At 42.5% G+C, this 17,139-nt stretch overlaps 1 protein-coding gene across 5 annotated transcripts in view; it reads left to right on the forward strand.

Moving 5' to 3' along the window:
* Positions 1-17,139, forward strand: part of thada (THADA armadillo repeat containing) — a 157,577-nt gene that overhangs the window by 39,373 nt on the left and 101,065 nt on the right. For all 5 annotated transcript variants that reach the window (XM_079689657.1, XM_079689658.1, XM_079689660.1 and 2 more), the window contains 3 exons: positions 6,882-6,991; positions 9,959-10,091; positions 16,105-16,227. In XM_079689657.1, coding sequence (XP_079545783.1) covers positions 6,882-6,991; positions 9,959-10,091; positions 16,105-16,227 — 366 coding nt within the window. The remainder of the gene's footprint in view (positions 1-6,881; positions 6,992-9,958; positions 10,092-16,104; positions 16,228-17,139) is intronic.

The following is a 17,139-nucleotide window of genomic DNA, read 5'->3' on the forward strand; positions in this document are numbered from 1 at the left end:
CGACTTCCCTACATAACCGATGATTTAATAAACTCAAGCTGAGGACCACGTGGACGGGAGGAAACTCTGAACTTACTGCATTTCTATTTCTTTTACTCGTCATCGGTTCCACGCTCTGTGTAAGAATGTGCAAGAAGTGTGTGTGTTTATGTGTGTGTTCGCATTAACATTCAGTGGGGTGATTCCAATAGTGTTTGGAAAGTTGGGTCTGGCGAGGCTTCTGCGGACACAGTCATTCTGCCCCACCACAGTGATGACGTGTGTGTGTGTGTGTGTGTGTGTGTGTGTGTGTGTGTGTGTGTGTGTGTGTGTGTGTGTGTGTGTGTGTGTGTGTGTGTGTGTGTGTGTGTGTGTGTGTGTGTGTGTGTGTGTGTGTGTGTGTGTGTGTGTGTGTGTGTGTGTGTGTGTGTGTGTGTGTGTGTGTGTGTGTGTGTGTGTGTGTGTGTTAGAGTCCATAACACATGATTTTCCTTAACGTGTGTGAGCACAACATCTTCTGCGGCCCACAGCTAGCATCCTGTTTTACATCCTTGTTGGCCTGGCAACTGTGCAGATGTCTCTGTCACTGGGTAGGACCAAGGCAACAGGAATAGAGTGCAGGAATGTGTCCTAAAACCCAGAAATCAGTTGCCGTTTTAAAACTTCTCCTTACCTTGTTTACTAAGCCAACAGTTCTTTTTAACAAGTTTTTGGTTAGATATCTGAAGTTTTGTTCTACAACATACAGTTAACAGCTCACTCGTGAATGGCAGAAGCTTTTGGTCTTTTTAAAAACAACAGTTGCTAACAAGTGTCTGAATAAAACTACTATTCGTCAACAACCAAACATTAGCCGCCATTAGCTTAGCGGTGGTGACGTGAACCAATTTGGAATTGTTAATTGTTAAGATAATTTTGCTGAACAAACCGTCTAATTACCATAAACGTTTGTTTGCCAAAGATCTTTTTTTCTGCCATACTTCAGAAAGGAAAATTGCATTGTTTTCTTTTTCAAGGCTAACTTCAGTGTAGGCCTAAAAAAAAGAGAATACTTCATCACTGTACCTCTTATATCATCGGGTACATTTTTCTCATGCCACGCGTCTCTGTTGGCATTCCAGAAGGCTCCATATGATGAATATCATCAAGTCGTGATGTAATTAAGTAAATAATCACTTCAGAGTGATACTGACAAAAGTTTCATGCAATTGACATGCAATATGTTTCGAATAAGCCCTTGCCTACAAAAAGTCCACATCACGGCATCACTCTACAGTTTTGGGTGGGTGTAAATGGTTATATTTGATTTCTTTATATCATGACTTCGTTCGTCTGTTGTTGACCATACAATTTAGGGACAACGGCTGAGATAAAAGGAAGGAAAAACACGTTGAAATCCTGAAAGGACAATACAAGTGTGTGTGTGTGTGAGTACTGTACGAGTGGGACAGACCACCAGAGTGGCTGGTCAGCTGGATTTTGACAGCTTGATTTTTTATTTGGCATAGCTCGGCCTGGGTCGGTTGGAGCCTTGGTTACACAGAGGTGACTAGGAGAGGAACACACCCACATAAACACACACACTGCTATGAACACAATAGGAATGCTTTGTCTCACATAGCTCTGCGTTTGCTTTCTAGTGCACAATATTTAGACCATTTTATTTCAGTGTTCAAAGTCTAAAAGTGAGTTTTATGGCCCCTAAGATAACTGTCTAAGGTTCTCACAGTGTAAAAAAGGATTGTTTATATTGTGTATTCTACTCTGTGTTAAAAACATCTATAAAGATGGAGGATATTTAAAAGGATGCAATTTACATCATGGTTTATCAATCCACCCTCATTGGACAACATTCTATCAGCATTGCTGCAGATTTAAAAATGGGTTTGCCTAAAAGCAATATACACATGTGTGTATGGTTGTATTTGCAAATGAAAAACTAGAAAGAATATATTCATAATAAAAAATAAAGATTGCGCAAAATGATGGTGATTCATACAATATAGACCCTACATCTAATAAAATGTGGGGTCTTTACAACTAAAGACAAAAATAAGATAATTAGGTAGCAAATTAGAAGTGATATCAGGCAAAACATCTATTTCCCTTGACCAATTTGACTTATCATAAGAGAAAATGCCCATATTTATAAAAATGTAAACATGTCTGGAAGTTTGCGTTGTTATGAAAGCACTCCGTACTTACTGTATTTTTTTTTCTTGAAGTAACATTGACACTTGGATCTGTAACCCTCTGTTGTATTGGTTTAAAGAATCTCATCCACAACTTTTACTGATGCGTGACTTGCTTCCAACAGGTGAAGGTTAATCAAGTCTTAAATAAGTGAATATGACTAATTTGTATATATCAGAAAAATAACAGTTGCAAGTCATGATGAAATACATATACTTTAACTCCAATGAACTGTCAATACATTTCATTTTACACATCAACATATTTACCAAACTTAGTCTAGAAAAGTTTATAGATCAGAGCTTCACAATTCAAATTGCAGCAACAACAACAGATACGATCGGAGCTGTCTAACCCCGTCTGTCAGCCAGAAGTGAACTATTATGATCACGACCAATACATGTAATACATGTAATTAGACTTGGGAAAACTTCCCTCTCTGCACAGTTTTTTCTGGGAAAAAAGTTGACATCTAAATAAAGCCCCCCTGTAACCTCCCCCAGGAAGCTTGCTCGGCCCTTTTAAACAGTTACACAGAAGGGAACCTTCTGAAGGGGAGGCTTTAAATAGGCCCGGCTCGGCCCAGCTCAGCACCGCAGCGGTCTGAAGCGCGGCAGCCACGGGCCATCTAACGGTGACTGTCGCTGCCATTTTTACCCTGGTGAGGTCAGGCCTGTGCTGGGAGTCCACTCTGTCCACCAATGTGACAAGTCATTGGGCTTGGTGTGGCTGTGGTTTACTTAAGCCATACTTTGGTGTTAAAGTTAGTGCAATTTAAGTCTGCTGGGTCAGTCGAGTTTATTGACCAGTCATGTGGCCAGAAACAGGCTGCCTAAGCCCTACATTTTAGTTTATTCTTTTTCTTCTCTATTTTTAGTTTACACATTGTTTTCCTTATTTTTTCTCTGTTTTAGCACATTCTCCTTTCTTCAAATAAACCAACGTATTTAGTAAGAACATTTAAAGCAAATTGCCTTAATTTCCATATACTGGAACATCACTTTGTGTCAGTCCGTGAAGTCAATAGGTGCGTTCACACCGCAGTACTTTTCCCACTTTAGTTCCGATATAGTTCCGAAATGTTGCGTTCACACCAAAAAGAGCCGGAACAAAAATTAGTTCATCAGAACCTTTTCACCCCCTTTTCCGTCCCTTCTAGAGAGCAGGTACTTTCGTGGGAGAAAAAGGTTCCTATTTCTGATTGGCTGGGCGGATTGCAAACCAAGCCCCGTAAAACTCCCAAAAAAATGTGTGAAGCCGCCATTTTATTATCCATGCATTAGCATGTTTAGCATTAGCCCAGCGCACAAACGCAGAGAGACTAACTTATGGCAACAGCTGGGAGTCCCAGCAGCTTCTACTGAAGCCAGTCCCCAACTCCGGGACTTCCGGCCGGGGACTTCGGGTGGCAGTATACCATGAATGTATAATAAGAACTGGATACAGCGTCGGAGGCGGGGTCTCGTTCTTTCCTATGAGAGCTGCTCATTGGCGCATGAGGACAAAATGGCCCAACTTTTGAGAGAGCGAAACATCACAGATTACCCGTCATGCCTGGCTTTCAGAGCAGAAGTACCTGTATGTGCGCTCACAGAGCATGCGCCCCTTAAGCCCCGCCCCCCAAGCTCCCACTCTCAGATGCGCGTTCATAATGCAAGGAAAATAACTCTCAGAATAGCGTCATTAGCACATTTTACAACTTGAGGACCGAATGTTTTTAATAAGGGCTATACAAATGTTCATACTGGGTTGTTTATTTAGTTTAAAAAAAAATTATCTAATGATTTACAGACCACTCTATCCCAATGTAAGTTAATGGGAAAAAGTGTTTCCGGGCCCAGCAACCTATACGGAAGTGTAGTACCGCCATTTGGCCACAACTAATATTTTCCTCAGAGTCCGGCGCACTTCCTGGGGGCTTGCATTATACGACGTGAAGTTGTTTGCGGCCTGCCAGTAAACCCAAAGCAGAAGAAGAAGAAGTGACGTCATCGGCTTCATTTGCCTAATCCTCCCTCAGGGACTTATTCCTCTGTGAACGCGATCTGAACTTAGTTAATGAGAACTAAAGAGTTCTCATGAACAAAGTTCCGATGAACCTTTGTGGGAAAAGTACTGCGGTGTTAAAGCGCCTATTGGGGCCCAAAAAGACTTGACTTACAGACCAGGGGCCTCATGTATAACGCCGTGCGTAGGATTGACGTGGGAAGGTTGCGTACGTGGTAGAAATCCGAAAAATAGGTCCATACCTTTTCCGCCACTTTCCGATTCACCAAACATTGCGTACCGGCGTGGAAAGTGCGTATGGCACTTCCTACGCCGATTTCCCTTTTATAAACCACAACCGACTCGAAATGCGGTGCAGTTTTTGCGGACTTCACATAACGCCCATGTTTGCCTATAAATAGTCAAAGAAACGCCCTTTCATTCATTCATTTTGACTGACTGCATGGAGAAGATGGCAGGAAATGACGACAGAACAGCTAAAAAAAACATCTCACACCGTGTCAGATGATCTGGGAATCCCTCCGGAGTGGAGTCATGACGACTGGATCTGAATTATGTTTTTGTATTTGGCGGTTTGCGTCTCCACTGCAGCCTGCACATCTCAGCCTTCTTCCTTCTGCCAACGGTGTCGTAGTTTCTCGTCTCTCCCGTTTTTGTGCTTAGTGCGTACGCATGGGTTAGAGTTTGCGTGGAGGACCACACGTTTTCCCGTCAAGTTAGTATTTTATAAATCGCAAACATTGCGTAGAAACTGACGTCCGCCATTTTTTTAGCGTATATCCCTTTATAAATGAGGCCCCAGACCAGAATGCCATGACGGAGCAGATTTGAGGCGGGGCTTTAAGTGCGCATGCTCTATGGGCCCAAAGATGCGAAATATCACCACTCCGGATATTATTGTTCTTGATAGAAAGGCCATTTTGGCTTCATGTGGCAGTGAGCAGCTTTCGTATGAATGAACCAGACCCCACTACCAACGCCGTATCAAGTTCTCTTTACACAACCATGTTATAAACTCCCTGTCACGCATCCTTGTTCTATCACCCAGTGACATCAGGGCTCCTGGCTGAGTGTTCCAGTGACTGGCTCCCGGTTCATCTGCGGGTCTCCGTCTGTGTATGTTTAGATGTTGTGTCTAACCCCACATCCCCTAAGGGGCTGTTTTGGGGATTTTTTTCTTCTGCATCTGGGCCGTGCCACCCCTCCCTTTGCCCTCCATGCCACCCCTGACTAAGACGAGGCTTGGCCGCCTCTGTGGTGGCGGTGATACCACAGCCCAAATGACAGGGCACTGAAGCTCTGCGTCCGCCTCGCCCTGCCGCCTCACCTGCAACACACTCACCAGTTTACACACTGAGTTGTGTATGTGTGTGTGTATAGTTAGAATAATGTTGCTAACACTGTTACTAACGTGATGGTTTTACTGACAGTGGCCATTATGTGGATGTCTCAGCATCCTTTTTTGAACACACTTGCCACGCTACTGACATGCTGCTCTCACGCTTGACATGCTCGATGCTTACTGGCTGAAAACTTAAGTTGTGTCTCTAAAACACGAGTGTCTCCGGGGCTACAGCTTCACTTCTCTTGCCAAATAGAGAAAAGGCCATCGTGGGATTAGATGATGCAGTTCTTCTGAGTATCTTTTACACACACCACTGCTCTGCTTTTAGTTGGAATTTAGGAGTTGGAGACAATGAACCATTTTATGTCTTAATGACTAAGCTGTTCACTTTCACTACTGTATGTATTTGACTGACCATGAATGGAATGAGGTCATTTACATTGCCATTGCATTAAGTTTATTGCATGTGTTTAGATTGAATTGCTTGACTTTACAAAATGATTCACACAGTAACTCAAAGGCTACAAAGTGTGGTTTATTTGAGATGTTACTGCTTTGTTTTCATTGTACTAGTGGAAGAATTCTCACAAAAAATATGTCATGATTTTTTAACAGGAAGCATGCACAGGATGTAAACATTACGGACATCCTCCTCGGCTAAACGTTTGCTAGCTCAGGAGAGCCTCTTATCCATAAGTAGGATCATGCTCTCTTTTGGCCCTTCAAACACGATAAGACGATGCTGTCTAGTTTCAATATGGTGGAGACAAGGCAGATATTTCAAGGCGAATATCTCTATTATTCCTCTACAACTCACACCTAAACAATAAAAATGTATGCATCACAGTCACACTACAGGTACAGTAAGAGGTAATGTATTTAGATGTTTGGGTAAAATGCCCCTTGGATGCTTTATATCTCTATAAGAAGAGCAACTTTTATGTATCCCCGAGGGTAAATTGGACTGGACCTATACACATTATAGTTGTCAGAACAAACAGGCTGCAGATGTTTTGGTTGCCAGAGAGCACTTGGGGGTTTGGTGCCTTGCTCAAGGGCACCTCAGAAATGCCTGGACAGTGCACTTGTTGCCAATAAAGACAACAAACAAATGACAAACACTACAATTCACGTTCTTGACCTTTATTGATGCAATGCTCACTTCCTGCACATTTCTAATGTTCATGTGGGGAGGAACCTTACATGTCATATCATCATTTTAACTGCTGTTATTTCATATAAATGGACACATTCATTTCTACTGGAGAATAGAGTCACACAACACACACACTCACTTGGACAGTATTGCTCTTGTTGAAGTTGAGTTTCTAATTCCCTCTCTGTGTCTCTGTTACAGGTGGAGGGGGTCGGTCTGTACTTCCGTCGGCAGCTCCTGCAGTCCCGTCATCGTGGCGCCTTTGAACTGGCTTATGTGGGCTTTGTACGCCTCACCGAGATGCTCTGCAGGTGTGTGTGTGTGTGTGTTTGTGTGTGTGTTCACATTTTGGGCAAAGGGCTGAAAGGTATTACCGCTGAATGGCTGAGGGCATTAGCCCCCATCATGACAGAGTGTCAGTGTGCCTTGTTATTAGCACGTAGGCGGGTCCTGTCAGTATCACTCTTCAGGGATAATTGACTTAATTACGTCAAGACTTTGTAATAGGTGTTATTCATCATACGGAGCTCTCTGGACGGCCAACAGACGCACGGCATGAGAAAAATTAACTAGCTGATAAATTAGAGTCGTACAGTGATGACAAACTTTTTGTAGTTAGCATCACAAGGACTCCCTTGACTAAAAACTCTGGGATTTTTTCATTGGATTTTACAATATTGCAGGAAATAAGACCCTTGGCTAACACACATTTATGATACTTACATGTTTCGTTCAGCATGGTAATCTCCATACAGTATATTGTATAACTGTTTTGTGCTAGGCTAATTTAGCCAGCACACAGGCCGTGGCTTCATAATTGTTGAACACAGATAAGATTGATATTAATAATCTTATCAGAATCTTTGGAAAAAAACTCCTTTAACTACTTCTAATTTTGAAATATTCAGTTCGATTTATTGGTTTGTGTGTGGAAAAAGAAAGAACACTAATATTTCATTATTTCATTTCCGCATTTAAACGTGACTTTAGTCTCATACACATTCCAATTCACACTCCCCATCCATGTGCTATTGATGGAAAGAATCCTACTACTATCCTCCTGAGGGAAAGAGAAAAAAACAATCTTTTAATTGACAACAACATGAAAGAATCTCACTCTCCCGCCTCTACCTCCCTGTTTCTCCCTCCTCACCGCCGGGTTGCGGAAGATGTCTTCGGCCCCGCGGCAGGTGACGAACCACAAAATCGTCACAGCCACACGTGTTGACTTTGAACCACCCAGCGCTGAGCAGTTAAAACAGAACTCTCTTGTTTTGTTGTCCAACAGAAACCAGTCTGGCGGTGTGTTGTGAAACGAGACGACATTCTGGTGGTTGTGTGGAGGAGCACAGGCAGTGTGTGTGTCCTGCTCCGGGCATGTGTGGATGTGAGTGTGTTGTTTTCAGGAGGGGAAGAGCAGTGTGTGTGCTCGGTATGCAGGCCGTGTGCTGGGTTATGAGGTGTTGATTGCGGGGTGCTTAACTGCGGCCCGTTTGATGCTCTGCCTCGAGATCTGGCTCTCATGTGTTCTACTGTTTTTGCACTCTCACTGCGTGTCTTTTTCTCACTTTATCTTCATTTAACTTTTCTGCATTTGACCCATCCTAGTGTTAGGAGCAGTGGGCTGCCATTATGTACTGCGCCCGGGAAACATTACTTTTTAAAACCATTTATTATTTACTTTTAGTTTTCTTTTTTCAACCATTTTTGTTGTTAGTTTTAGATAACTATTCTAACCATTTATCCATGACTTTGAGCTGTTTCCCCCAGTGACTTGTGACTCTACAGAAGTACCCTGTGGGGTTAAAGTACCCCTTGTTGTAAATAACTGGTTTAGAGTTTATTCCTATTGTTTGTCAATGGGGAAGTCTCTTGTGTGTGTGGCGTCCCTGTTGTGTCAAGTGTGTGTGATGAAGTACACATGAAGTACCCTGGAGTGTGTGTGGCAGCGCGGCCCCCCTTCGCTTTTTCCTCCACGTTGGATTGTTTTACTTTGTCCTCTCCGCTCCACTGGCTCTCTAAACAGCTGCTTCCTACAGAACAGCGCAAAGCTGTTTCTGGCAGGTGTGGCTGTGTGTTGGCCAGACCTGCTTCTTAGCTTTGTCTTTAAGATGCCATAGAGTAACAGTGGAAATGTGTAACAAAGTTCACAGCTTCAAGGATTGAATACGTGATGGTGGCATCAGAATCAGGAGACTTCTGTCTGTTCATCGAAGTGAAAGCTAATCAAGTGAATTGCAAAGCCTTTCATAATGAATCTGACACTTTCTAAACTGCAGCATTCTTTTTATGGAAACCTCCTGATAGATCTATCTATACGTTTACTGGGAGACAAAGGATCCACAATGCTCTCCTCTGTAAACCAAAATGACCAGGTGAATAAAACTGGTAAAAACACAAAAACATCTCACACCGTGTCAGATTTTGGTTATTTTGGGGAGGTGGAGATAAATCCTATTGTTTGGTGGATGCAGTTTGAACCAGAGTAGCAGCATGGAGGACAGATCGTCACCACAATAAATAAATAAGTGGTCCGAAAAAGGTTAATGACAAAAAAAATACACATAGCCTTCCTCAGGCAGTGTGTTTGTACCGGGGACAGGAGACACCCCCTTGATGAGAAACTGTAAGAAATGATCGGGGAATCCCTCCGGAGTGGAGTCATGACGACTGGATCTGAATTATGTTTTTGTATTTGGCGGTTTGTGTCCCAGCTGTCGATCAGCTGTGCGCAGCGTCTCCACTGCAGCCTTTAAAAATGTGTGTTTCTCCGTACGCTGCTTAGTGGACAGACAAAGTTCCTGAAGAGCTGCAAGTCAAACTGTTGCTAACGTTAACTCAGCTTGTTTTTTTATAATTTAAGATTCAAACGCGAACTAAAAATCTTCATCCAGTTAACAATAAGCTTCTGGCAGAGAACCTGAACGCTATGCACAGGGAGGGAATACAAAACCATTACAGGTGACCATATGAAGCCGTTAAAGACCGTCAATCAAATGATGTTTATTTCTGTTTCTGTTTCTGATCATCTAACAAGGTGACATCATAATTCCTAAATGTTACATTATATATTTAAAAAGGGCACTTGTGTATGATAATGCACAAAATAATAGCTTAAAACTGCTACCATGGCTCAATTTATTTTATTGAATAAGTCTATTTATAGCCTCAATGCGTGAATTCATAGTGAATCTTCTAATGTGATCATTAAAACATTTTGAATGCAAGTATGTGTAAAATGACTCTCTTATCTATATATGTGTGTTTCTGTGTGTCAGGAGTGGGAGTCCGGCCCTGCAGCAGCTCCCGGCCCGCTGGCTCTCGGAGGTTCTGGAGGAGGTTAAATCCAGCGACCCGTCGTCAAAGCTGTGTGCCACACGGCGCAGCGCGGGGATACCCTTCTACATCCAGGTGGGTAAACATAGTGTAAGCTTCACAACTGGGGGAAGTATCTGCGCTTGGAAAATGTTCATACCAGAGGGGGTTTCTCTCCCACACACTCCCCCCCCTGCATGAAACGCCTCCATTGGACTCCTTTGTTTACTCTCGTCCCACAGTGACATCACAATATAGCAGTAGCGCCTCTATTGGCTATCACTAAAACACATTGTACATGATAGGCTATTGGGCGTGACATCTCTAGGCAGTTGACCAATCACAACAGAGCTGGCCAGCTAACCCATCAGAGCAGACTGGGCTCTGGTTTCAGACAGAGGGTGAAAAGAGGTGTTGCAGCACAGGCAGTATGAGAGAAATAAAGAGCTTTTTGAACATTACAGCATGGAGACATGTCAAAGTAGAGACACTAAATACGAACCTGCACATTAGAAAAATATAGTTTTGCCAGCTTTATGTTTATTATGTTGTCACTGGATTTAGGAGACATTCTTATCCAGTCTGAACTGTAACATGAGAAGTTTTGTAATATAATTACTGTTTGTGTGTGTTTCTGTTTACTTCTAAAAGAAGTGCAATCAACAGTTCTTGGCATGCCACTGGTGCACTCATGCTGGAAGAACATGGAGTTTCTTAATCCATCTGCCTTCTTTTCTCACACACACACACACACACACACACACACACACACACACACACACACACACACACACACACACACACACACACACACACACACACACACACACACACACACACACACACACACACACACACACACACACACACAGACACACACAGACACACACACACACACACACACACACACAGACACACTGTCCTTTGCTTGACCCCCTCATAGTAGTCACCAGTCCCGCTCACATCTAACAATGTGTTGTAATCTGTGACTACCTCACCACTCCACTGACTCAGACTGTTGTTCAGCTGCTGCTCCCCCCCCCCCCCCCTCCTCCTCTGATTACTGATATTAAGGTAGACGTGAGTTTGTGTTTTATCATAGCAGTCATCTCAGAGCTGGGCGGCTCTTTCTAGTGGTTAACGGTACAATGGCGGCACCGCTGACATCTCTGACCCTTCTGCTTAGCCAGATTTGGGCTCTTGATTTTGAAAAGTCTGTACTTTTCTGAAACTTGCAAACTTCAGCAACATGCTTTTTCTGGATTATTTCTGAAACAATATGGAATTAATAATCAAGTGTATTGCCAAGTAGTAATACATAAACACAGCAAGAGGGATTACGTTGAAAATAGGAGCAACACTATAACAATTTAAAGCTATTTTTAAAAATACAATAAATAAGTATTACAAATAAATATAAATCTAAAACAAGTAAGAAAAAAGGTAGATGACAAAATAAAAATAAAATATCTTCTGTAAATCAGAATTTAAATTTGCAGACTTGTCAAAAGTTTCTCTGCTTGATAAAAACCTTAAACATCCCTGTTGTCTAGCTGAAAATATTGCAAAGTCAAAGTAAAGAAGAGTAGTAGGAAAGCAGAACACAGAAAAGTACGGTACTCAGATATTCTACTTAAAGGTGGGGTAGGTAAGTTTGAGAAACCGGCTCGAGATACACTTTTTGTTATATTCCATGGCATGCTCTTAACATCCTGATAGCAATGAATATCTTAAGTGCTTTGACAAAAAATCCATAAAAAATCTGTGGAAGCCGTAGCACTGTAAAAAGCACGACCAATCATTTTAGCCGGGCCTGTTAGCCTAAAATAGCTGGATGGCCTACCTGCCTGTCAGCCTTCCATCTGTGCACAAACAACTTATCTCGTGCCCTCATTGGTCATGTGCACGCTCGTGTGTGTTGGAGGAGGGGCTCTGTAAGGAAGTGGCAGATTTTTTCCGGCTGTGTATTTTCAAATTCTAGCGCACTCGAGCTGGTTTCTCCAAAATTACCTACCCCACCTTTAAGTAAAAGTAGAAGTACCCAAGTGTAGGAATATTACAAGTAAAAGTCCTGCATTCAAAAGGTTACTCAGGTAAAAGTACAGAAGTATTATCATCAAAATATAGTTAAAGTAGCGACAGTAAAAGTAGTCATTGTGCAGAATGGTCCATTTCAGAATAATATATACGATATGTTTTATAATGATTGATCATGAAAGTGTTCTCAAAGCTGGTAAAGGTGCAGCTAGTTTGAATGACTTTGTATACTGCAGGGTAGCTTGTGAATTTACTCCAGGTGGAACGAAAGTCTGATTTAACACTTGATCATATTTCACATCATTCATCCACATCTGTAAAGAAACTAAAGGTATTAAATACATGGAGTGGAGGAAAAGTTCAAAGCAGCATAAAATGGAAATACTCAATTAAAGTACAAATATCTCAAAATTGTACCCAAGTGCAATACTTGAGTAAATGCACTTGGTTACTTCCCACCTCTGGAAAACCCATATGGGGGATTTAAGAGGGGGGTGCAGGGGGACAGAATATAACAGGGAGGGAGAGAGGAAAGCGTTTGTGGAGAAGCAGGATTTGAATTTGGCGGAGCGTCGGCTGCATTCCTTCACACAGAGAAACGGAGTGAGATCCGGGAAAGCTGGCTCCCGCTCGCTCACCTTCCTCCACCCGAGAGTTCATCAGATCCAGACTGTGCCTCCTCCTGCTCCATCTCCTGCATCCCTCCCAGGCCTAACCATAACCCAGGCCAGACACACAGCTGGCTCCCATCACCCCCCCTCACGGACTCCTGTCACACAGCAGCCAACTGCTGTCACCTTCTCCTGCCACATTCTCTACTCCCGGCCGGCACATCCAGATGATGTCATTCAGTGGAGCCTTTAGCATAAGCAAATTTATGTAATCATATACTGTAGTTGTGACTGTATGTCATAAAATACCACTGATGGGCCTGATCCAGTTGAGATTAGAGGTCTACTCTTACAAGTTAAGAACAAAAGTAAGAAGTAACTTAAAGTAGGGCTGAACGATATATCATGTCATGGCCATAACCGCGATATGCGCATGCTCGATATTCACATCGCAGGGACGTGCGATTTAAAAAAAATGTTATACATTTTTTTTCTTTTTTCATTTCTTTTTTTTTTCACATTTTTTTTTTGGACTTGCGATATTAAGTAGGTACATTAATTAAACACTTCATATTACAATTACTTTGCTGCTTGCTACAAAAGGAAAACTTGCGCGGCTCTCATGTCAGGGGTACTTGAGTGAGTGACATGCAGGCCCTCCATGCACAGCAAACCACCAATCACAATAATTCTTGATCAGATAACAGCAGGCCCTGCCCCGCTAGTTTGCAGAACATCAAAACACCAGTAAAACATTAGCGAGGAACAGGAGGACAAAACCGGCGAGAATGAAGATTTACTTCCAAAAAGAAAAGCAACATCTGCCATCTGGAACTATTTTGGATACAAAAAGGTTCTTCTCTTCTTCATTCACAGATGAACCCCCTTATTTGAGGGTAAGCAACATGCATTACCATGACATGTTAGATCATGACTTAAGGTATGATGAGTCAACCAGTTAAGATTCATACGTCTGTGACTAAAATCCTTCATCCGGTTAAATATAGTTAAAAAAAACGCAAAATATATCGCAGGGGAAAAAAATATCGCAATGTCATTTTTTTTCAATATCGTGCAGCCCTAACTTAAAGTATTGAGGCTAATGGGAATACAAATATAAATGAATGGCAAACAATACAGTATATTGTAATAACTGTTAACAAAGGGTATATCACTTTATGTAACATTGCTCAAACTGCTTACTGTCATAAAAAAAGACAATTATATCCTCAAGTAAAACAAAACTTTGAGTTCACGGAATTGTGTAGTTCTTTCGGTTTAATAAAATGGAATTAGACCCTCCAGAAAAACGCGGGCTAAAATCCTTGATTATGCAATTAAACATGCAGGGTTTTTATAGGATTTTATGCAGTGAAATTGCGGGAAGTTGGGAAAATAATAGATTTTTTTTTAAATATTGGGCTGTCTTATTTATTCTCTCTCACACACAACCTGCCACTAACGTTAAACCCCTTTCTTATTCAATTAAAAACATTCAATATGTATTTATTGTTAAAGCAATTGGGCTATTTTAATCACACTCTCTCTCTCTCTCTCTCTCTCTCTCTCTCACACACACACACACACACACACACACACACACACACACACACACACACACACACACACACACACACACACACACACACTTCTCCGCCTCATTCTGTTTTCATTTACTCGTTCGTTATCTGACCAGCTTCAATCTTGTAGGCTACTCACTTCGTTTCTTGTAGCCCTCGAGGGTTTTGGAGGTTGATGCCTCGGTGAACGTGAGTTGTTTGGCTTTCTTGTCCGCAGCAGCAGAAAGCATTTTCGAATGTTTGAATGAATCAAAGTGGGTCACCGTCAACTTTCTCTAAGACTTATGCTCCAACACACAGTTGCACGGGGTGCAGAATAATTTCCCCCCACTTTCGTGAAAGACATCGGGGTACTGCCTTTCCCGGTCTTTAGCAGAAATGTTCGTCGATAAATGAGATGGATCATATTTTTTCATCTTGTTGTTTTCTCTCTCGTGTGAGTTCCACACGTTCACTCTACGGTGTTGTTTACGTTCTGTGATACGCGAGCTGATGACGTCGCGTCATCATCATCACTTCACGTCAAGACGAGTTAACTTTTTTTTTTCTCAACTTTGAGTGGAAAAATGCGGGGATTATGCGCCCTGTTGATAAATATGGGGCCTTTTAAAAATCTGTGCCATTTTGCCGATTATGCGGTAAATTCTGCGATCGCAGAATCACGTTTTTCTGGAGGGTCTATGGAATGGCACAAAAATAAATATGTATTCCACTTCATGCATCATTGGTTGAGGCTGAAGACTTCATCCAAATCTCAGAATTGCATTGTTGGTAAAAGAGCACCAGATTTTGACAAGGAAAGATAACATTACATTACATTACATTGCATTTAGCTGACGCTTTTATCCAAAGCGACTTACAATAAGTGCATTCGACCAGGAAGATACAACCTTTAAGAAAACAGAATCATATAAGTACATCAGGTTTCATAGAGCCAAACATTTCAAGTGCTACTCAACTGGCATTTAGAAAGCCAGCCCTTTATTAGTATATAAGTGCTTTGTTAGTAATTCTATCGCTCGAAGTGGAGTCTAAAGAGATGAGTTTTCAGTTTGCGTCGGAAGATGTGTAAGCTATCTGCTGTCCTGATTTCAATGGGGAGCTCATTCCACCATTTTGGAGCCAGGATAGCAAACCCACGTGTTTTTGCTGACGGGAACTTGGGTCCCCCTCGCAGTGCGGGTGCAGCGAGCTGTTTGGCTGATGCAGAGCGGAGTGCACGTGCTGGGGTGTACGGTTTAACCATGTCCTGGATGTAGGAAGGGCCAGATCCATTCACAGCATGGTACGCAAGTACCAGTGTCTTGAAGTGGATTCTAGCAGTTACTGGAAGCCAGTGAAGGGAGCGGAGGAGCGGTGTGGTGTGGGAGAATTTGGGAAGGTTGAAGACCAGACGAGCCGCTGCATTCTGGATGAGCTGCAGAGGTCGGATGGCACATGCAGGTAGACCAGCCAGGAGGGAGTTGCAGTAGTCTAGGCGTGAGATGACGAGAGCCTGGACCAGAATCTGCGCTGATGTCTGGGTCAGCTGGGGACGTATCCTCCTGATGTTGTAAAGCGTGTATCTGCAGCAGCGGGTTGTAGCAGCGATGTTTGCAGTGAAGGACAATTTGTTATCTAGGACCACACCCAGATTCCTTGCAGTCTGAGTCGGGGAAACAACAGAGGTGCCGATGTTGATTGTTAGGTCCAGAGTGGGACAATCTTTTCCCGGAAGGAAGAGCAGTTCAGTCTTGTCAAGGTTGAGCTTGAGGTGATGAGCAGACATCCACCGAGAGATAATGCAATGATGCTCTGCTTTATCGTTTTGAGAATTCTGGAGTGTTACAAGGTAATTACTGAAAATATTGTGTTTTAATGTGTTCCATTTCCCCTCTGCAGGCCCTGCTCTCCTCTGAGCCCAAGTTGTCCAGTTGCAGTCTGCTGAAACTGACCATGAGAGAACTGATTGCTCTGGCCATGCCCTCCGCCAACACGACCACCGACAGCTCCACCGTGCCTCAGGTCTGACCCCCCCCCCCAGCAGCTCATGCATGAGTCCTTTGTCTGGTCCGGTCTTACCTGGGAAAAAATGCTGCTGTGACTGATTTAAGATCTTTTAATCCCTCATACACTTTGACCTTCCCTTAGGTTCCTTTAACCTGTTAAGGGGCTACGGGGCTTAACAGGCTTTTTTGTTCACGAAACTGTGTCTCAGGGCTTCTTAAAATTTAGTAAACTATGAATGTGTCATACTCACTTAACGGGAAGAAACTAAGCTAACTGACGATATAAACAATTTTTAACGAAACAAAACACAAATCTCACAAAAAGCGTCTAAATGAGCCCTGAGCGAAAAAGTGCTGACGCACTTAGCACAGAACTCTAGGTATAAATCGATCGATATACTTATTTGATCTGCACAAACAAGCTTTGCTAGCAAGCTGAGATTCCACAGATTCTATACATATAAGTATCATCACTGAGCGATCAGAACTCGCGACCAGACAACACCCGACGTAGCTTTAGGTAGCCAAACACAGAGATATGCTCACCTTTTGCTGTTATTCTGATCAAAAATTGTGTTCAATGGCATTAAAACGAGAAACGCGGCTGAAGGTTAATCCAATGTGTCTGTGTCACTTTGAAAAAGTTATTGATAATCCATAATAACATTTTTATGTTTTCATATTAGCTGCTAATGATAGCTTCCAGAGTGTATGGCAGCTTCCTGTTTTGGGTATTCTGGCTACGCGTCTCTCTCACTCCTTCCCCTCGATTCTTTTGACTCTAGCGGTTAAAAAGAGATGTCAATCATCAAAATCGACCAAGGGGGGCCAAAGATAGGTCAAATCCACCCAAATGACCCCAGAAGTGTTTTTTTTGTTGCTAAATCTCTCTAAAAAGGTCAAATGTCACTTGTTTTGCATCAATCTT

The sequence above is a fragment of the Notothenia rossii genome (assembly GCF_949606895.1).
Source record: "Notothenia rossii genome assembly, chromosome: 6".
Lineage (NCBI taxonomy): Eukaryota > Metazoa > Chordata > Actinopteri > Perciformes > Nototheniidae > Notothenia > Notothenia rossii.